Below are 23,024 nucleotides of genomic sequence, written 5' to 3' on the forward strand. Positions count from 1 at the left end.
ATATTTTAATGTTATCTACTTATTATAGTCTAAATAGAGGAATAGATAGTTTTACCTGTTGAGGAAGAAAGCATGTAGGGCGCTGAAGCTAATCAGACTGTACCAAACACACGCGACTCCGCCCTGCTAATCTAAGTCTAATTGAGAATCTGTTTTAGGACTAGAAATTTGCTGTTAAGACACTCACACTTAGTTTGAGCTGGATGTGTAAACATTTTAGAGACATACCTGTACAGACTTGAAGGTGTTGCTGTAGTAAAACGTGGTTCTGCTCATTAATGACCCAAGATAGAAGAATCCAAATGAATACAATGCATAGAGGTTTGTGGAAGAAACATGACACAAAGTTCAAGGGAGTCTGAATAAACACTGCATAAACAGCTTAATGGGCTTTTTAGCAACACATAAATATCTATTCATGTTTTCTGCAAATGCTATGCAATTTGGGCAACCAAGTAATCTTTGTCTTTAAGACGAGGTTTAACTAAACACCTTTACTTTCATGAAATTTTGATTCAAAAAGAGTTTTCTTTCCTGAATTCGCCGTTCACACCTGCTGTAAAATTAGTTTTGGTTTCCAGCGCCGTGCTGAAGTGACTGATTGTGTGGGACTGCACATGGTTTGTGGTATTTTTGGAGGAGCTCCAGCTGCCCAGGGCATTAGCAACATCCAGCCAGATAAAACCAGTAGAGACATTAGCTCAATAGTGTTCTGTACCAAAACACAAGGCTCACTGTGTGCACACATTGGCACATCACACGTGTACTCGTGGACCTGTGTTGGCCTCAGATGGGAAAAGCGCTACAAGTTTAGGTAAAGGGAGGCGAGGTGGTTGGAAAGTGCTGTGCTTGCGCATGTTCTGACCCGTCTGTGACCCTGGATTTGCATATTAATTTCATTAAAATCCCCACAGCCATCGGGGGCTACTTTATCTCAACACCCCATTACCATGATGTTTTATTCTGTAATGCGCTTTAAAGCATATTTTTAGATCGGAGTTCCACATCTCCAGTGGCCTGTATTTTCATTGCTCTACATATTTATATAATATATATATATGACTCATGTATTTCTTCTTGTCCAAGTGAATAACATATTTGTTTTTTGTCATGGCTGTTTTTGTTTAATATCCCCAGATTTTAATGTTTGATGTGAGGAGAATTATTGACCTATATCCCTGCCTTGCAGGTCGGATGCTTTCCGGAACTTTGTTGACTTCTGCCTACTGAAAATTCCTCAGGACAGACCCTCGTCAGGGGAGCTGCTACGAGTGAGTGGGCTTCCTCTCTTACTCTGCCAACTGTGACCTCACTTCCTGCCTTAGTCGGTCCCTGAGCCCCGAGGATGAGTCATTCCCATCCACCCACGGCTCCCCAATACACAAGCACACACACACAATGTCTTCAAGTGCAGGAATAGGCATCCTGCTGAGAGTTGCTTGTTATTTCTTTGCATCTTCTTCCTTTTTTGTCAGCTTTGCTTCCTCTTTTATGCCTTGCAGTCATGTCTTTCAGAGGAGGTTTATGTCTTTGCTCTCTATACATTCCTTTGACATGACTGCATACTATTTCAAGCATATGCGTGTGTGTGTGTGCTTGTATATAAAACATATAGAGGACCATTATAATCATTTTCACCAACAAAGGGAGATCATTTGTGGAAAATCCTCAGTGTTTCTCAATTGGAATGCGTTCTACTAGTTAGATTTAAATGTATGGTGTGAATTAAGTTTTGGTTAGTACTAGTAATGGTTAAGATTGGGGAAAATGTCTAGACATTAGACAGACCAAAATGAGTGAAAGTCAATACAAAATCCTCAGTTGGATTTTGTTGAGAAGTATAAATATGGTTGTGTGCTTTGCATCTTTTTTAAAAAAAAACTCAAAATGACATTTGCTGTCAATAGGCGGTATATAAATAAATTGAACTGAATTCATCAGTACGCGTAAGAAAACAATTACTTGTATACATGTGTATGTGTTTATAGACTTAACATTTAAAGGACTAAAGTATGACTAATAACGGAATACGCTCATACATTCAGCACCTCGTTGCAGATTTTGCGCCATCTCATTGATTTCCAGATTGCTGCATAATAATTTTCCATTCAAAAGTTTTAAATTCTATCCAAAACAAAGCATGTTGTAATTTTCTTATCTGGTTTAATTGTTTTAATGTGGATTTGTTGCCCTGAGTATTATGGACTAAGAAAAAGAGTGTAGAAAGACACCTAAACTGTCCATGAAAGGAAATATTTCATAAAGCATACACTTTATCTGCAGGTTATTCTATTTATTTGGTGTAAGCACAATGAGCCTATCTTTGGGTAAATCATGAAGATTGGTTGAGATTTCGTGTTGCAGAGTTTATCTTGTTTGTGCGACCAGCAGGTAATCCTATTGGGCCGCTAAGAGCTTTATGTTCTTGATGATCATGCTCAGCCGCATAGAGCCGTACCCAGACTTACGACACCTCCACCGCTTCAGGTGGTGAAGGAATGGTGTGAGGTTATGTAGCAGTCACATCAGGAGCTGTGAACTGTTGTCAAAACCTTAAGCCCTATTAGACACTACTTTACTCTTCCTTATATCCCTAACTAAATCCTAATTGCAAATCAAAACATTAAGGAATTATCTTATAGATTTTGTTTGAGCTTGGTTTAGTGTGAAAATCATACAGGAGTGAGGTATTATTTAGTTATTAATAACATATTTTGTCTTCTCAGACATTAATGTGCAAGCTGTTCTTCTCACAGTACATTCATGCGTTGGCATATTCTCCTCCAAGCTCTTTAAAAGGAAAAATCAGGTCAGAAGTCTCATGCCTCTTAGGTCTACATGTTCTGGCTTCAGATTAATTGCATTCTCTCCCTATGTTCCTTATTACAAGTGATATTAATTATATAAATTAGAAAATATTACTCACTAGCTCTTGTTAGAAGGAAATACAATATTGTAGGTTGTATTTCCAGTCCTTTCCATAAAATATAGTTCAAATAAATACATTAAAAATTGAGATAATTTCTTTGCACATGTTTTATATTTCTGTATATACCTGATGTAGCTTAGCATAGCAATCCTGTCTTTATCAAAGAGAGAGGGAAAAAAGAAACAAAGTCCAACGTAAAACATTTTAACATTTTGTGTTGAAAAATGCATTAACTGATAAACTGTACAGTTATTACCATTAGCACTGGGTTAAGACTTGCATTTTGGCACTAAAGGTTTATCCACATTACTAAAAAATAATTTATTTTTAACTAAAATGACTACTGGTCAGCCTGTACGATACATCAAAAGCTAAAGAGTTGGAATGCTTTTATCTTCATAAATATGTGATGCTCAACATGGTAAATCTTTAAGGATGGCACTTTACAGCAAGCCCCTTTATATTTGGAGAAGGAGCTGTAGGAGGGCTGTCACATTTTCTCACATGAACTCTTTGGTGATAATCGTTCCGAGTCTTAACTGTTCGGTGGGGAAGGGTCGGCCAACCACACACATTTTGATCTACTGCAGGTCCATCAAAAAACGGGACAATCACGCATCGCTATTTTCAGAGTGTGATGTCACTCCCTTGTGTCCTGGCTAACCCATTACACCAGCATCTGTCACATGGAGAGGAAGGGCTACAAATAGATCTAAAATTTTACTTTTTTTGGTAGCGTATATATACAATTCATCCATTAAAGCTTTCAATATTTTATGAATGAGAGTGACTCAGTGTGTGAATCTGTGAATGTGTGGTGTGGTGGGAGGTTGTGTTGGAGGTAGAAATCCTTTCCCTTTTTTATTCTTGTTTTTTGGTTACTGTAATGTGACGTGCTAAAAATAGTGCTACAGAAAAATAAAACCTGAAATCCTCTTTGTCATTCATCCACCTACTAAGACCAATCAATCACAGAAGATGCACGTAATAATATACATGCAAAACATCCCAGCCTGCAGCACATTACACCTCGATTAGTTTTTTACATAGACAGCTTGTGAATGTGACATGAAATTTGTGAGAACTACATTAAAAAAGTGTAAACATTAAAGAAAATAAATTTTTATTAACTAAAGATATTTTGAGAACTTGTGTATTTATTAGCGTGCACAACTGTTGTGAGAAATATCCCACCATTTTTAAACTAAATTCAAAACTATCTACCTCATAATGTTTCAGAATTATTTACCTCGTGGGTTGTAATTTCTTCAAAAAACAAAATAAACAAAAAAACAATTATAATCAAAGACTTTCTAAGCTTGATATTCAACTTCTGTTTTACTTGACATAATTTACCAGTTGTCATTAACTTGCCTGCAAGGCAAAATTATTTTAGAGTTTAGTTGAAGTAAAAAGGCTTAAGAGTGTTTATGAAAATCAATGTTTAGGGAAATATTGTTAGGATTTCATATAATGAGGTTAGTGGAGAATATGGGGTGCTGAGACTCCCAGGATAAGCAACCCACAGGCGCCCTCTAGTGATAGAAACACTTGTACTTCTCATTGAACTAGAGAACAAAGTGATGCAAGTTATAATCTTACATGCACTTTGACATGCTCTTCCAAAGCCGTAAAACTAGTTTTTTTTTGTTTGTTTTTTAAAGTGTTCATCTACAAGTTTTAAGGTTATGCTGCTGTATGTAACTGATCTTACAGTAATACATTAGAAATATAGCATTTATACTGAAACATTTGAAAAGCTTCACATAGATGTTTCAGATTATTGCTTATAAAAATATATATATATATCACTAAATATTTTCCAATAAACTGATTTGTATTTTTTTAGTTGACCTACAAATCAACTAAATGTAGAAATGGACAGGCGAGTTTGTTGGCCAGTCAATTCAAAACTATTCAGACATTTAAAGAAAGAAGATCTAAAGATCAAAGTTGATGTCCAGTTCAAGTAATTCACCAACTAACTCCGGCTCTCCCACTTTTGTTTGCCTCGCGTAGCATGAGTTTGTGCGCCGGGAACGCTCGCCGCGCATTCTCATCGACCTCATCCAGAGGACCAAGGATGCAGTGCGGGAGCTGGACAACTTGCAGTACCGCAAGATGAAAAAGATTCTCTATCAGGAGAAACACAACGGGCCCCTGGGGGAAAGCCAAGAAGAGGAAGAGGTGGGGAGAACTGGATCAAATTTGAGGAAATGATGCAGTGTGACTGACAGAGTAAAGAATATTTATACAAAAATAACTTTACTTTTAGTCACAAAACATTTTGTGTGTGTGTCGGTATTTAGTCTGAGCTACATGGATCATTCAGTTGAGTTTGTAATCTCTTAAATTAGCAAATCTGTTTGTGGAAACTACACAAAGAAAAGCTCAGAAGTGGATGATAAAGAGATCAGTAACATTTAGGTAGTTGGGTTTCATAACTTGCATAAAACAGTTGCAAACTAAAATATTTTTACTTTTTACATTCCTTTTGATTCCTCCAATCTTTTGATTGTACTGATTGAGGCATTCAGAAAATATCTTAGTCTATGTTTTAAACAAGAATCAAATGGAATTAGAACACTGTTATTGCAAAGCAACTATAGAAGTTTATTATCTTTGTCTATGATTTGCATACTTCACAGACTTCTAATCTGAATAAGAAAATAGGAAAAGAAACCTGTGAAACGTAATTTATTTAACATACAAAGTAGTTTAATGGGTCGATATTAACGTGGTTTAGCGATGTCACTCATCAACGTCTGTTTGTGCATGCATGTGTTCCTGAACATTTGTTGTCCCAGCAGGACAGCGAGGCACCAAGCTGCAAGATGAACAGTCTGGGCAGCAACCATTCCATCCCCAGCACCTCTGTCAGCACCGGTAGCCAGAGCAGCAGCGTCAACAGCATCCAGGAGGTGCTGGACGACGGCTGCTCCGACATGACCATGATGCACCCCCAGGACTACAGCAGCACGCTGGAGTCCTCTGCACACACCAAAAAGGTAAAGGTCAAGGCTGATGTGGGGATGTCTGTGAGTGTTTGGGACTAGAAAAGAAAAATTCTCGAAATCACTGAAGACATGATGGCAGTGTGTCACCACAAAGACAGGACATTGACTTGACCACAGGTAGTTTGTTTCTCATAATATAGTGCAATAAAGAGCACATTTATCAGTGTTTGAAATGAAAAATGTTAGTAATGAAATTACTTCCTTTCTGAGATGACAACTTTGCAGTTTTTTTATTAAAGAGGAAATGATGCTCTACATCCTCTAGTTTCTCACATCTTTTCACAAGTATGCATAACCCCCTCCCCCCGAAACCATGGCAACCATCAACACACAGCCACTGTTTACGATTTCTTCAACTTCATCGCTGACATCATTAACACTTAGAGAACAAAGCCTGTGCATTCCAGTAAGCTGCACATCCACTGCTTTAACCCCCATTCAGCCGTCTTTTTGCACACTGCCAGAGTTCACACAGGTCAACACAATGTCAGCCATTCTTAATGAATACACACCGTTTCTTAAAAAGCGCCAAGCAGAGGGCCGTCACTTCTGTCACTCTCCTCCTTCAGTTTCTCTTTTGTGGTGAGACGATACATGAATAAGGTTGTCACTTAACAGGCAGTCAGCCAGCGTGTTGTTGTAAGTTCAGGGGGCCGAGCAGAGAAGACTTGAAAGTGACACACATTGTTTTTCAGATGTTTATGGATTTCGCTCCTCACACGACTCGGTTCCATGGTTCCCAGGCCGAGTTTAAAAAGCGGGGGTGTTAATATTTCACCGTGTTTCATAAGGCTTCACTCAACTTATCTTAGGCAAAAATTCCTTTTGAAATTTGGAAGTTGTTTGATTGAAATCAGCAGGGATTTAATCTGTTTACATCACACATTTGAATTTATCCAACTGCATACTTTTTACTTTAAAATATAATTCTATTACCATGCTTAATCAAGGTGATTTTTACCTTTTACTTTGGTTTTATTTATTCCAAATAGTTTTTTTTTTACAGATAAAGCTCTTGGGAGGATTCACATGATAATATGTATAGTGGAACTCTTAATGTTGTTTAATAGACTATTATATTGATGATTAATAAACATTTTCATAACTGCTGTATGCAAAACAATAGAAAACTCTTAAAGAGCACAGAAGTTACAAACAAGTAAGTACAATTTAGTTTGTATAGCACCTTTTTACAAGTAAAATCACAAATATGTTTCATAAAACGCATTGGAAATGCATATCAAACAGCATCAAAGTGAAGAAAAATCCTCTCTGTACAAATAGGTTTTCAGCTGCAGTTTTAAATTAAGCAAAGGAATCGACACAGTGTAAAATCAACGGGAGAGATTTCTGCAATTGGGGCTTGAAACGACCAATTTGAAATGTTTATTTTTATTTAGATTTATACATAAAAATGATTGATAAAAACAAAATGCAAGAAATATGAAAATCTTACTTGTTGTCATTAAATATTGCGTGTTTCCAGCTGTGGAGGTAGAGATTATGTGTTTTCAGGAGAGGTTCTCCTTACTGTCTGCACCTAGACAAAAATACAGGGAGAAAATGTTGCAGGATACTGCAGTAGCGCTGTTTTTGAGTTCTGGGTGCAGTACGTGCTGATGAAAGCAATTTGTCTCATTTTGTTTTTGTGCTTTTTCACAGGACCATCAGTATAACTGGGATGATGGGATCCACAGAGATCACCGGCCGGAGCCAAGGCATGCCTCCTCTGACAAAAGCAGCCAGGCCTCCAACTATAAAAACAGAGCCGGCTTTGCCACCATCAAGTCTGCTTCACTTGTAAGAAGAAACCAAAAATCTTTCCACTTTTAGATGTTTTCTATCTTTTCTTTTCTGAGATTCCACAAAGGTTTTCTGTTTGCCTCAGGGTTTAAGAATCAATCATTTCTAGAGGGTTCACCTTGAAAGCTGGGTTACTTTGAAAACAAAAACATAAATGGGACTTTTTTTTTTTTCTGCCACAAGACAAAATTTCAGAGTGTTGCGCGTATGCTGCAGCTGCATAGCAAGGCACAGAGGGGCATTCTTTTGTTTGTCTCTGTTAAGACCTGTCTGTGGATGTGCGGGGCGAACAGCTGCGTCTGGGCGTGACTTCTCCACACATGCTTGAGCAATCTTATGTTTAAGCAGTGGATCGGGTCGTAACTCCGTTTTCAGCCATCGGTTTTTCTTTGAGTGCTTTTTTCCTTCCACATGTTTAGCGTCTTTCTTTATCTGCTTGCTTTGTTTTTTTCGCTTGTGCAACACCTCAAATTATCACCTCCCTCCCCACTTTTCTCATTTCTTGCCCTCCTTCATTTGTTAATGCATCATTCTCAGATGTGACTCAATATTCTGTTATAAAAGTGTGTGAGGAGSGGGGAGTGATCTTTCTTTCTTTCTATGTCCCTCTTTCATTCTCTCTCTCCTTCACCCTCCCTGTCTGTTGTCATGGAAACCAGCTCTAGTAACTAGATAGTAATAGTTGTGTGAAAATGTGTGACGGTGTGTGCGCTCCCCCATCCCTGACCCACCGGTTTTAATTCTGCTGTCCGGTTTTAAATCAAGCATCTGATGGAAAAATAAGGCGGCGTGTGTTCGCTGTCCTCAGACTGTCCTTGACCAAAGTCCACAAGCCAACAACAGACCTGGGCCAAGCACTGATTGCTTTGTTTGCCAAGCACCGTTATCTTTGCATTTCACCTTTTTTTGTACTTGACATCAATACTTTTGGGATCGATAGGAAGTCACCTAAAAGTTTGGTAACTGAGACCAAAGTAACTGCAATAAAAGGAAAAGATTTTTCCTAAAACTGAGACATTGAACTGATACGGTTTAAAGGAAGACCCTTTGTGTTGACATTTAATAATCGATTATTCAGACGACTAATTGGTTAAAAAAATGTCACATTCTACACATTTTTTATTTAACCACCTATGCTTTTTTTATACAATAGAAACACATAGGTGCAAATATATGTATATATATATATATATATATATATATATATATGTTTTTTTTAAATAAGAAAATAAACATTTTCTTGTATTCCTTTAGTAAAGCAGAACTGAGCGAAGCTAAAACTATGCCACCGGAGGAGATTTGGCTAAAACACATTTACAGACAAAGGTGTTATCGTCTTAAATGAAAAAAATATATATATTGTATAGTGTTGGCATAATTACTGCTCTGAATATACAGCAAATGCCCTGTTTGTCTGTATTGTCCAGTTAACGATTAATCTGTTACTAAATTAGATAAATATTATTTCAGTAATCAATTAATCATGATTAATCCAATTAATTGTTTCAGCCTTAGTTGGCATACTATGCCTGTATTGTCAGAAAGACAAAGACATGTTTATGCAAGATTAAACAAAAAAAATCTGCTTTTGTATAATTGAAAAAAAAACCCACAAATTATCCAAATCTGCTAAAGCAGTTTAAAATATTTTGGCCCGTTCAGCAGTGAGGTGGATTAAAGTTTTGGTGTTTACACCTCCAGTGTGTCGCTCTGTGTGATTGAAGCAGTCTGTTTTGAAATTAGGCTGCATCCCGTAAAGCTCAGCACCGTTGTAGCGCTACAGCGCCGGTGCTGCCCGCCGGCGCTGAAAGAAATGACATCATCCTTTTTCTGCCGAGCACAGACGTCCTCGGATTGGCCTCAACTCGCCGAGACTGGGAGCAGGTAGACAAAGAGAAGCGGCGAGAGTCTAATCAGGGGTCCATATGGTAGGAAACAGATTGCCAAAAAGGAACTAGATGTGTGAAAACCTAAGAAATGTGATAATATACAGTCAAAAAATGTAAGTGCAGATTAGCGTTTTTTAAATCCTTTTGTCAAAAGTGACAGATGTTTGATAAATGAAAGGGCAAGTAAAATGACAATGCATCATGTCCATAGCAGCTGAACACAGGGAAGACGCACATGGGAGATTGTCATCGAGGTGAGGAGGGGAGATAAGCAGGTGAGACAAAAGAGCATCACTGATTGAATTATAAGCAAAGGAGGACAGAGAAACAGACACCAATCTGTTATTTTGATACTAAATGTAGAGTTTGGTTTCAGGAAAAATGAAAGAAAGACAATAACAAAGTGAAGAATAAGAAACTGCAAAAAGATCATTGCAAAGTGAAGAGTGGCAAAAGTGCAAACAGAGAAGGAGGATAGGAGTTTGATTATAGATTTAGTGAGGGAACAGATTGAAGATGATTTAAAAAAACACCAATGTTGTAATATATTTCCCTCCTCACCTTCAGATGCAGGTTGTAGCCTGACAGCCTGGCTGCCTCTGGCTGATTACAGTAAGAAGTAACATCAATCATTCCTGCTAGGTCCTCATGCCAACTGTTAAAACCTGGAACGTGAAGCAATAGACTGAAAATGAATCTTTACTACAGCAATCTTGTAGAATCCAGGGCCTTATAAAATAATTCCTTTTCACATTTTCCAGTCATGTTCCAGTAACAAAAAATATATTTATTCTAAGTTGTGCATAACTGTGAAAAAATAAATCTGAAAAGTGTGTCATGCATTTATAGCCCCTCACCAGCCGTGAATAAACTAATTGCTTTCAGATGTTCCTCATGTAGTAAATACTTTTAGAGTCCATTGGTGAGTGAAAATCCTGGAAGAAGACCTGTTAAAGGTTGCAAGACACTTAAGCCTGGGGAATGGGAATGTAACCATAAACAATGGATGCAAAAGTTTCATGTTAGAGTCACCTAACCAAAGCCCAGATGTGAAACCCAATTAAGAATCTATGACAGAATTTTAAAATTGTTGTTCAGAAAAAAGAAGAAGAAAATGGAGAAATGTTCAGTCTCTAAATGTGCAGAGCTGGTAAGAGAAAACCCAAAACCCTCACAGTTCTCGTTGCTGGTTCTGAAAATTTTTCAGTGAGAAGTTTGGACTCACGAGTTACAGAAAACATGTACATGCCATACTTTTTAGATTTCTGTTTGTCAGAAATCTAAAATGCTATAGTTACAACCAAATACTTTTTCTTTCCACTTTAGAAAGAAACTGTTTAAGGTGTTTAAGGCAAGACTCCATAGTTAAAGTAGTAATTAAAAGACTTGTTTGTTTCAAATGTACTGTGTCAGAAGATGCAAATACACAAACTACAAGCTTTTTACATCAGTGATTTCTGCAGGAAAACTGGACGCTAAGCTGTGGTCTGTGGAGGCCTTTTGCTTCCTCTGTTCAACAAGATGACTTCACCATATGTCACTATGCATCTGAAGTAACCTTTGGATATTTTCCTGCCAGAGTTGATCCAAAAAGAGTATCTGTGTTGTAGCAAATTTGACACCCAGTAAACACAAAGCTCAAACTTAATTTCTGCTTCAATTGAAAATGTTTAGAGAATGCTTGTTTAGAGAATGCTTATAGCAGTACAACCTCTGTCATTTAAACTGGTCAGTCAGTTAGCATTAAAAACGACGTTCCAGAGCACCTTGCTTTGCAGAATCAGCTAAGTGTAGCTCCTGGATTCCCACTGATCACTCCCGCCCGCTGGCCCCAAACCCCGAGTATGATCTTCTTTTTAGACCCACAGCCTTGTGTGAAAGAGGCCACCACATGCCGTGACTTGGCCCTTTGTGGCATTGAAGCAAGTGACCAGGATTTGGGTGGCTCTATTACAGTAGGGGTATTGATTCAACACAGATTAAGGAGGCGAGCTCAGAGTCCACCTTTCCCCCAATCCTTCCCTTTTGTTTTCTCACCATGTTTGTGCTCATTATACCACTAAGGTATATATTTTTTTCTTTTTACGGTTTTGTTCTTTTCTTCTTTTCCAGTTTTAGTTACTCTGTTTGCTTTTTTTCTTGACAACATCCCTCCCTCATCACTCAGCTTGCTCTCTTCTGAACCCCCCTCCTCTAACTTCTCTCACTCTTTCTAAATGAGGTATTCATGTGACCCACCTGCTGTCCGCCGCTTAGCGTTAGCCGTACTAAAAAGCCGCTCTGTCCTCTTGTTGGCCCACGGAGTCGGTCTGCCTCATTCACAGTTCACACGTCTGCTTTGGCCACTGCATGCCCAGGGCACGAACCAAAGAAGGGGAGGGGGCTTCATCGTCCTGTAAAGGTTGGGAAAGGGCGAGGGGGGGGGGTCTCCGGGTAGCATCGGAGCTCAGGCAAGGTTGTATCGGGCATAGGATGCCGCACAAGGTTCCTGGATGCTGGTGCACTTGGCTAAAATCGCCATCATGTTTGGCCGGAAGAGTTCGGGTGGAAGTTATGAGAAGATGCGGAGCGAATACTACCTAGATACGGAGAACCCTTTCTGTCCTCAGGTTTGTGGGTCAGGTACATGTTTTGGTTTGAAAATCAAGGATGTTTATGGTTGTATGTGAAAAACAGTGGACAATAGATTTGGTAGCAGGTGTTTAGGACATTTGAACACTTCTGAGGTTGTGCTGCGAATGCACTGCAAAAACACCAAATCTTACCAAGTATTTTTTGCTTAGTTTCTTGAATTACGACAACACTAACATACAAGTAACTTTCCTGCAAGACAAAGGAGCTTGTTTTAAGTGAATAATTCTAGAAAATTGATTTTTTTTAAAAAGTACTAGTTTAACTTGCAGATTATTTCACTAAAATCAAGACATTTTTTCCGTAAGTGAAAAAATTTGCCGGTGGAACTAGTACTTTTTCATCAGCATTAAGGAATCATTGGCTTAAAACAAGCTGCTATGTCTTGCAAAAATGGTACTTGTAAGCAAGTTTTGTCATATTTTAAGCGTAATGAGACATTACGCTTAAAATAAGATCAGAATCTAGACAAAAATACTTGGTAAGATTTTGTTTATGCATTAGTTGTGTGAAAGAGCAGTTTTTTTTTAGCTCTACTGGTGAATTTGTCTCTATCTTGTTAATTTGACTAAGCACAAATGGCAGTAGCTAAAAACTTTAGTTTTCATCAAATATTCTTGTCAATTTGAGTCTTAATACTTTTATAGCTTTATCATGTTTTGTTTATGTGGAATAAACTACAGATGTCAGATCTTACCGAGTATTTGATTAGTTTCTAGTGTAAATATTTTAGTACACTAAAAATAAGACAAAACAAACTTTAGTATTAGTTCCACTAGTACTGGTTACACTGGCAATTTTTAAAATTTATGACATGGGAAAATGCAGTGTTATAAATTAAATGTACCGGTGAACCTAGTTCTTTTTTTGTCAATATTAAGGGATTATTTACTTAAAACAAGCACCTATATCTTGCTGAAAAGTGACTTGGAATTTTAGTTTGTCTTACGTCAAGTGTACTGATATTATTGCATTGGAAATACTTGGTAAGATGTGTGTTTTTTTTTGTAGAGCCCCCCAAATGTATCACAGTTCAGATTCACCAACATCTTTGCCTACAGGTGACCAAACAGATCCACGAGCATGAGCAGGAGAGTGAACTGCGGGAGCAGATGTCAGGCTACAAGCGAATGCGACGGCAGCACCAGAAGCAGCTGATCGCCCTGGAGAACAAGCTGAAGGCCGAGATGGACGAGCACCGGCTCAAGCTGCAGAAAGAGGTGGAGACGCAGGCCAACAATGCCTACATCGAGCTGGAGAAGCTGGCCAAACGCCACGCAGTGCAAACTGAGAAGGAGGTGGGCAGGAATACACTAATTCACACTTATCACACTCCCAGTTATGCTTATTTATTTGTTTCAGAGAAAAGGTGACCAACAGAGACATATTTTTAAAATTTTAATTATTGTTCCAAAGCTACTGAAAGAAACTGTTGGTACTTTGTACCAACATTTCATCTTTTAGAGGAAAATTGTAAGAACTCATCTCACTACTGCCTCCTATTGACGCATAAGTGCAGGAGCAGAACTGGGTCACAGTATTTTACTCCCTGAAAAACAAGCTGCATATCTTTATGATTAGCACACAGCTGTAGTCACACCAACCAGCAAAGAGATAGTATAATCTGTTCATATAAACAGGCATGGAAGCCACACAAACTACCCCAACGTCGTTTATCACAAGAAGCAGCATGCCTGTGCTTGGCAATGGGACTTTTAGGACAAAAACTTTTTTTAAATTGTGTTTTTATCCAAACATTGACAACATTAGACAAGAAGTCCAACTTTAGGATATTTGTTTACAGTTTTTACCTTTTTGTTTATTATTTATAGAAGCATATTGGTTATTTTTCATTCCATTTCCAAATTCATACAGAATCATTTCATTTTTTTTATGTTGATTTAAAATTAAGATATTTGAGTAAAATATCTGAATTTTATGTCAAATTTTATTTTTTGACATAACATACAATGTTATGTCAAATTTATTTGTTTTTTCTTGTATGCAATGATCTACATCTACAACCTACTGATTTAAGACAGACATTTAAACGCCTAATTTTCCTTCCAGATGAAGACGGCACTCGCAGATGAGAAGAAGTTCCAGCAGCAGATCGTGGCGCAGCAGAAGAAGGAGCTGACCACTTTTCTGGATAATCAGAAGAAGCAGTACAAGCTCTGCAAGGAGAAGATTAAGGAGGTTTGCTCTGCTTGTTCTCCTCCGTTGTACGCCTCTCTCCGGTGTGACACACCATCCTATTTACTGTTTACTGTTGAGTCAACCCTCCTACACGCAAACATGCACATTCAAAACCTCTGAAGTGGAAGTTTTGTTGAGTCACTCGGCCTACTTGCTATGTACCTACACATTTATATGCACACAAACTGGGAGAAGTACAAATCCATATTTACTCCGGAGAATTCTTATCCCTCCACAACCCCGAAATGAAGTCCAGAAATTGTTCCTATGGGCTGGGAGTGTGACGCGTTGTGTTTTCAGTTAGGAGATAAGTGACCAAAATTAGGTCAGCACTGTTAAAGGAAAGCATCGCTGGCAGGAGAAGATATTTTCAACAAACTGAGGGCTACAACAGAATTAGACACTCCAGAGAGAGGGGATCAGGCTTCAGTGTTAAGTGCATTAGTGTGAGTTGTAGATTACCTCAAAGCCCAAAAAATAAGAAAAATGAAGTGTTTTCTGCCAAAATAAAAAGTTAGCTGGAGCTTGCAATAAGCAGTCCACTAACGAATATTAATATGAACTCAAAGCATTCTTTTGTAAAGCCCAGTTCCTTTAGACTACATTTGCTTTTCACATATCCTTTTAAGCTCCAAATTAGAAAGCAGATTTGCCGCAGTCAACAGTCGCCGCTCTGTTTCTCCTCTTTTTCACAGGAGATGAATGAGGACCACAGTACACCCAAGAAGGAGAAGCAGGAACGTCTGTCCAAGCACAAAGAGAACATGCAACATTCCCAGGCCGAAGAGGAGGCCCATCTTCTGTCATCGCAGCGGGTTTTCTATGAAAGGAACTGCCGCGCCTTCAAGCGCAAAGTCATGGTTAAAAGGCACGACGTGGAGCAGGAACAGATCCGTGAGGTGTGGAAGCTGTACTTCCTAGAAATCTGCAAATCTGTTAAAACATTCATCACACATGACCTCATTATTAGTTGTGTTGTTGTTTTCTACATTGGTTGGTGAAGGTTTAACGTAAAACAGTGTGTTTCTGCTGAAAACACTCATTGTTTAATAAGTAGGTTATTAGTGAGCAAAGCTTGCCAACTATGTCATAATCTAGAAAGCTGACCGGCACTTAAAATCCGGAGATGAGTTTTAGCAGCCAAAAGCTCCCTGTGGGAAAATACACAGACTCACAAAGAGTTTAAATTTAAATAAGGACCATATGTGGATGTAACTGTCTGTCAGAGGTCAATTTATGGATTTTAAAGTTCCAGGTCTCTTATTCACATATATTTCATAGTGTCTGTTTCTCTGCCTGACTCTGAACCATCCACCATCCCACATATTTTTTTTGCTTTTGAGGTCATTTCTATATGGCTGCAACTAACTGTTAGAAAATAATTAAACAGGAGTTAAACAAGAAGAAGACTCAAAAGGAGATGGAGCACGCCATGCTGATCCGCCACGATGAGTCCACCCAGGAACTGGAGCAGCGGCAGCTGAAGACGCTGCAGAAGCTGCGGATGGACCTGATCCGCCTGCAGCACCAGACGGAGCTGGAGAACCAGATTGAGTACAACAACAGACGGGAGCGAGAGCTCCACCGCAAACATGTGTTGGAGCTCCGGCAGCAGCCCAAGAACCTCAAAGTGAGTCATCACAGGGGAAAACGTGTTTGCAGTCATCAGTGTTCTGGATATTGTCTGGTGGAGAACGGGGATTAAAGGGCACTGGGTTTCACCTCCAAGATGGCGCAAGCTAGAAGCAACATCCTTTTTTCCTCTCCTTCATTTCTGAATAGGCAGTGATGCAACTTAAATGTAATGAATTAAGATGGGCAAATGGTGCAAGAACACTTTAGAAGTTTGTTATATTTTCGTTTGATTTAGAGAGCAACAGTGTTTCTCGTAGTTCAGTGTGTAATGGATAAACCTAAAGACAGGATTCACACACTTTTCCCACATTAAAATTCAAACACTTTTCTAGCATTTTCAAGGTAAGTTTTCAAACTTTTCCAGCACCACACCAGAGATGAAAACAGTTTCAATTCACTATTATATAATGTAATTCATTACTGTCAGTAATAATGTTTTGTGATAGTATTTTACATTCTACATCAGGGACAAGGTTAAACAAAAATATAACAAAATGTTATGAAATATCTCTCTCACACACACCTTGACTAGTCTGAGAACAAAACACCAATTTAACAAAAAAGGTTTATTCTGATTCAACTTCAGACAAGAAAAAATGTCAGTGTTTCAAGTTGCATGAAAATATCTGGTTTCAATAACATTTTGCAAAGGGCCTTGAATCAAACGTTAGGTTGCACTTTATCACTAAACTGTGCAATTTGCATTTCAAGTACTTCATACCAAACTCAAGCACTTTTCAAACTTTGAAAACACCTATTTAAAATTCAAGCATTTTCAAGGATTCCAAATGCCCGTACCAACCCTGATAGACTATCATTCTACTTTCATAGTTTGTTTCTCTGCCTGACTCTGAACCGTCCACCAGGTGTTGGAGCTTCAGATCAAGAAGCAGTTCCAGGACACATGTAAGGTCCAGACCAAGCAGTACAAGGCCCTGCGCCACCACCAGATGGAGGTTACGCCCAAGGCGGAGCACAAGACGGTGCTCAAGGCCCTGAAGGATGAGCAGACTCGCAAGCTGGCCATCCTGGCGGAGCAGTACGAGCAGAGCATCAACGAGATGATGGCCTCGCAGGCGGTAAGGCTAAAGATTTCTAAAAGCTCTTGGTTCTTTAAGCGATGGAGGAAATATTTGGTTGGCACCTTATTTATTTTCTCCCCTCTCTGCCCGTATTATGTCCTTACTTTCCCTGTCATCCCTCTTTCATCCCTCTCTCGGTTTCTTCATCCCGTTTCTCCGCCTCTTTCTGTCCCTTTGTCCCTCTCTCTCCTTGTGGTCCACGGTCGGCCCTGTCAGCTGCGTCTGGACGAAGCCCAGGAAGCCGAGTGCCAGGCCCTGAGGCAGCAGCTGCAGCAGGAGATGGAGCTGCTCAATGCCTACCAGAGCAAGATCAAGATGCAGACCGAAGCGCAGCACGAGCGCGAGCAGCAGAAGCTCGAGCAGAAGGTGTCGCTGCGCCGGGCGCACTTGGAACAAAAGGTGTGCTACAGGAAATACTTTAGTCACTTAAAGCCTCTTTACTTGAGACAAGATTTTAACGTTCAACGTATTTATTTGTGGTCACATTAAATTAAGCAAATTAAATCTGCAAGATGGAAATACTTACTGCTTACTCATTATGTAAGACTAAACACAAGATCTCAAAGGAAAAATGCTATTTGACTGGATTTATAAAACAGATGCTGCTGAAACTGCAGCTGCACCTCCCATTTCTCGATGTCCATTGGGTTTTGAGAGTCACAGTTTGTCGACAGGGAGCCCATAAGGCTCCTTGCGAGTGGAGACTATTTGTTGTGATTGCACAAACTTGTTTTGTGGTGTGTATGTGCAGAGGTGCGCTTTATTAGAAGGCCTTAAGTGCAAACTTAACTTCTGTAGTTAAGAAGTTATGTTTACATGTAAATGAATAGTTTAATTATTTAGTCAGTCAGTTGAAGGAGATTGCATCTGAGGAAAGTCTCTTCGACTGTGAATTTCAACCAAAAGCGTCGCTGTACTATATGTAAAAGAAACAAAGTATAGCATAAATTTGAAGTTGAAAGATGGTGTTCAATCTTTTTATCTGTTCATTTACTTATTAATTTGCTAATTAAAAAAGGGTTGCATGTTTAATCTTGTTTTTCTTTGGAAGTCACCAAATTAAGAAATAGAGTCCACAGGTGAGTAATTTTACGATAATAGTTGTTGGAAAGACAAATAAGGCTTGAAATAATATACAAGGAGAAAATCTGTTAGTGGCTGCATTCACATGCATGCCACACTTTTAAATTTCCCATCCATTTTGAAAACTATCGCTTTTGTTTCACAATTACGCACTATGTTTGGTGTTGTAATAAATGTTGGGGGAAAAAAAAAACTAAAGGGATATGAAAACTTTTGCAAGGCCGTTGTTTAATTCACAGCTGTGAACATCCGGATTCACGTCAGCAGCCGGTGTGAACCTGAAAATGTGACCCAGAAAGATATTTGCATGTTTGCAGAGACTCTCACACAGACAGCTTTCCTTCACCGCAGGTGGCGATGACAGTGGCAGGACTTCCTGCTGGGTGCAGACAACCATTCTCTCCTACAGTCCTAGCTGCTGTGCAGAATCTCAAATCAACCCCATTGTGTCATTTTATCACTTTTTTTTTTAATTGCAACTTTTTCAAAATGTGTAATTCAGATACCTGAAGTCACGCCAAACAGTGTTTACTGCTTTTGTCACCTTATTTTACAGAAACTCCAGCTGCTCCAGTACAGTTGTAGGCTATTATATGTTTGTTCTGATTTGACGTTTTTATCAGTATCTGTCCCATAAAGCGGTTATGAGATCCTCCCAGGTACATGGGTCATCTTTAATGTGACTGTCATGTAAATCAGTGACATGAGATAAAACGGCAGCAGAGTACTCGTCCTTTCAAACTGACCTACGTCATCGCAGCAGTCTCGTAGACAGCACTCCGACAACAAAGGAAGGAACCTTTGAAATGCCGCCCTCATCCAGTTCTGTTGGGTCCAACGCGGGCTGCGCCGCCTGCGGTTGCTTGTTGCCATCTGCTGGTGACAGCCAGATTTGCAAACTGGTACGAAGATGATGTCATAATTTTTGAAGCACTATTGTGCTCCGGTTCGGTTCACGGTCAGAGTCTGGGGTTCTCTGTGCATGCTCAGTAGTTCGTCAGATTGCCGTATTGCACCAGGCAGTGTGTTTGTCTGCACCTGTGGATGGATGTGTGTGTCGAGCAGATGTGTGTACTCCACTATGACATTTCTACAACTTTAGAGCAAGGTCTGCAGGTATTTACCATCATCCTCTTTCCAGGTGAATACTATTCAGTAGACATGACACCACAGTGATTACATAACACTGTTGTGTAATCAACACAATGTTTCTACATCATATTTTAATCACATTTTATTTATGTTTTGGATCAGCATTGGCTCTGCATTTTAGGACTGCAGTGAGCTCTGCAGTAAGTTGGGAAACAGGCAACAGCAAAAAGCGGCAATAAAAATGTTACGATGCTAAATCAAGACCCGCAGTGCGCTGCAAAAGTATTCAGACCCCCAAACTTATTCACAACCACAAAATTCAGTGCACTTTATTGGGATCTAATGTCAAAAACCAACATAAAGTTCATTACTGAAAAGCGGAAAGGATGCATTCTGAAAACTGTGGCCTGCATTTGTAATCAGCCCCTTTTAATGTGACACCCCAAATAAAATGAGATCAGTTCAAAATGTGTCAGATTGGCCCAGTCAAATCAAAATGTGTCAGATTGGCCCAGTCAAATCCTATTGAGAATTTGTGGCAAGATTTCAGTACTGCAAAGCCACAAAATCTTCCCAAGAATTTTTGTATAGTTTCTAGTGGAAATATTTTAATTCACTTCAGTTAAGACAAAATAACTAAAAAGTAACTTTTCAGCAAGATATATGAGCTTATTTTAACTCAGTAATTCTTAAAAGTACTAGTTCCAAGGGCAGATTTTTCTTTTTAACTAGAAGCAGGAATAGTGTCTTAGAAGACATATCTGCTAGTACTTTATCTATGCTGAAGAATTATTGACCTAAAACAAACTTAAGTCTTGCTCAAAGTTACTTTTTAAGTTACTTTTGTCTTTTTTCAAGTGTACTAAGATATTTGCAGTAGAAATTATGCAAAAAATACTTGGTAAGATTTTTGTTTTTGCGGTGAAGGTCAGATCTTCTCCATCTAGTCCGAGTGAGTTTGAGTAAAACGTTTAGTATCTAAATGTGTAAAGCTGGCAGACACACCCCAGCTGTAACTGCAACTGAGCACAAAAGCATGCCACACCTTTCAGATTTTAAAAGGCACGTACCATATAAGTTTTACTTCACAATTATACATTATGTTTTGGTGTTCTATCATACAGATTATAAAATTCATGGAAACTGTTTTAGCTTTTTAGCGAAGCAACCCTCAAACAACTAAAAGCAACAGCCTGAATTTGATTTCTTCCTCTTTATAACCTTCCAGATCGAAGAGGAGCTGGGTTCCCTTCAGAAGGAGCGAACTGACCGCATTAAGCACCTGCTGGATCGCCAGGAGCGGGAGATCGACGGCTTCGACATGGAGAGCATGCGGCAGGGCTTTGGCAACCTGGGCACCTTAGACTTTCCCAAGGACGACTACAGATGAGGAGTTGGGGGTGAAAGGTTGCTGTCGTGTTCCGCCCTCGACGTCCTTCTGCCTCAGATCAACCGTCCTCTCCTTTTACCTGACCTGGCCTGACAGTGCAGGGTTTTTTTCTGCTGCTGACATCCTCATCAAAAACACAGACGTATGGGGAAAAAAAAAAGCTCTAGATTACATGAGCCAGTGTGTGTTTCATGGCCGGTCAAACGGAGTCGACGGCAGGTTTTAGACGCCCAAATCCCACCGAAACTTCCTCCCCCTCCTTGCCTCTTGTGGTGTCACAAGATGACAGAAAAAGATAAATTCTCGTAGTTGTCACGTTTTTGTAATGATAATGATAACATAGTCAGTGTTTCTTGTTCCTTGTGCAATGATGACACTTTTGGTGTGACCTAAAAGTGGAAGTCAAGAGAAGGAGGGAGAGAAAAAATGAGGGTAGTTCAATGAGCAAAATCGCTCCAAACAAACATGCATTTATGCAAAAGTGATTTTCTTCTCTAAAGCTGTGCAAAAAAAAAAGGTAAAAAAAAAAAATCTCTTAAATCGATAAATGAGAAACGACTGATCCTTCCGCAGCGCGTCGTCTTTGCTGCTTCTTTGAAGACTTTTTGGTAATTATTCATCAGGACATTTTTAGGACAAATTTTAAGTAATTTGATACTCAAGACGCTTATCATGGTGTACAAACAGGTGCACAGATCACACATGTTATTCCTTCAGGTGAATTTGATTGCTGAAGGTAGGCTGGATCATGGTACTCGCCGTGCGTGTCCTAGTGATTTTACTGCACTGGCAGCCAATGTGAAATACAGAGAAATACATGTGACCTGTATACTCCCAGCTAGTACAAAGGGCTTCAATGGGAGGGCAGGGCTGTCTTGTATCTTGTGTATAGATGGATTTATGGAGAGCTTTTACTTATTTTCATATTGTATTTTAACTGTCACACAAATCCAAAAAGAATTTTTTAAAAACGCTTTCTTTTTTTTTCTTCTGCCCCATCTTTTACAGATAGTATCTGAAGTCCTGTCATGTATTAATGGAAGTTTCTTTTCTTTTTCTTTTCCTTTTTGCTTTACACAACTCTCAAGCTGTGTATTTTCTTATAAACCAGACCAGTATGATGCTTTATTAATGCATGCACTTTATTTTTTTTTCAGGTCTAAAGAAAGCATGAATCTGTCAGAGCTTTTAATTATATTTGTAAATAAAGTGCTCATCACACAAAGTAAAGAAGTGTAAATGTTATTCCTCTAACGATGGAACCAGTTTCAAATGGCCATGGCAATACATTTTAGACAAAATATTAAAATGTGTTTCTTTAGTTAGAAAAACCTTAAAGTAAAGCTTTTTTAAAAAAAAAAATTCAAATTAAAACACACATCAATTTGAAGGTGTAAAAAATTATTATTCACATCATCAGTCTTTGAATGGGTTAGATTTATTTTTACCATTTTGTCCTGGAGTTACATCAATAAGCTTTTTGTATAATTTACAAATTATATACATTTAAGTTGGATAAATTCGCAAAATATTAGTTTCTATTCTCGAATTTTCTGTTGTTCCGGAACCATGATTCTCAGACTGATACTTGGGAATTTTAGCTCCTAACCACCAGCAATCAAACAGGATCTGTTGGATCTGGTTGATCTTTGTCTAATCAGAAACATCTCAATATGTGCAGAGAAAAAGATTCTAAAAGTTCCCAGGATAACCTGAAGCACAGTGGGAAACTTATTGTTCCAGATAAGTGTGAAAATGTGGTATTTTTTAATACCTTGCCCTTAGCGATCCTCAAAATGTTTTTTTTTAAAATAAAGTCAAATGCAAGCTTAGTAATACACATCTAATAAGTATAACTTTGCTCAAGTAAAACAGAAATGACTAAAAACAATCATTTTTTCCCAGAAATGTGAACTTCAGCACATGAACCTCTAGAGTAAGAACAATTATCTAGAAATTTCATCAAACCCAGCAGATCCTTACTTTAGCTGCAAGTCCAATGTATTGCACTTTGGTAAATCATGTGCTTAGTGAGCAGGCTAAGGACAATTTGAAGACACAACTAATAATCTTGTCTTATGTTGATATGTAGTTTATTGCTGCAGCCATAAAATAATTTTATGGCTGCAGCAACCACAATTTTTTTTTAAATCTGTTAACACTCAACATTCAAACACCTATTTCTAAAACATTTGAGAAACAGTTACAGAGGATAACTGTCTGTATTTCTAGAGGTTTTGAAATTGGCTAAATGTCAAGAAAAAATGGAAAATG

General features: G+C 38.7%; 1 protein-coding gene across 5 annotated transcripts in view; it reads left to right on the forward strand.

The window, feature by feature from the left end:
- The window catches only part of taok3a (TAO kinase 3a), a 58,679-nt gene extending 36,699 nt beyond the window's left edge, over positions 1-21,980 (forward strand). For all 5 annotated transcript variants that reach the window (XM_017306810.1, XM_008417865.2, XM_008417867.2 and 2 more), the window contains 11 exons: positions 1,190-1,271; positions 4,949-5,116; positions 5,740-5,937; positions 7,609-7,746; positions 13,331-13,567; positions 14,340-14,468; positions 15,164-15,367; positions 15,859-16,098; positions 16,970-17,182; positions 17,402-17,584; positions 20,589-21,980. In XM_017306810.1, coding sequence (XP_017162299.1) covers positions 1,190-1,271; positions 4,949-5,116; positions 5,740-5,937; positions 7,609-7,746; positions 13,331-13,567; positions 14,340-14,468; positions 15,164-15,367; positions 15,859-16,098; positions 16,970-17,182; positions 17,402-17,584; positions 20,589-20,750 — 1,954 coding nt within the window. In that variant the 3' untranslated portion in view covers positions 20,751-21,980. The remainder of the gene's footprint in view (positions 1-1,189; positions 1,272-4,948; positions 5,117-5,739; positions 5,938-7,608; positions 7,747-13,330; positions 13,568-14,339; positions 14,469-15,163; positions 15,368-15,858; positions 16,099-16,969; positions 17,183-17,401; positions 17,585-20,588) is intronic.
- The last annotated feature ends 1,044 nt before the right edge of the window (positions 21,981-23,024 follow it).

The sequence above is a fragment of the Poecilia reticulata genome, linkage group LG9 (genome assembly GCF_000633615.1).
Source record: "Poecilia reticulata strain Guanapo linkage group LG9, Guppy_female_1.0+MT, whole genome shotgun sequence".
Taxonomy (NCBI): domain Eukaryota; kingdom Metazoa; phylum Chordata; class Actinopteri; order Cyprinodontiformes; family Poeciliidae; genus Poecilia; species Poecilia reticulata.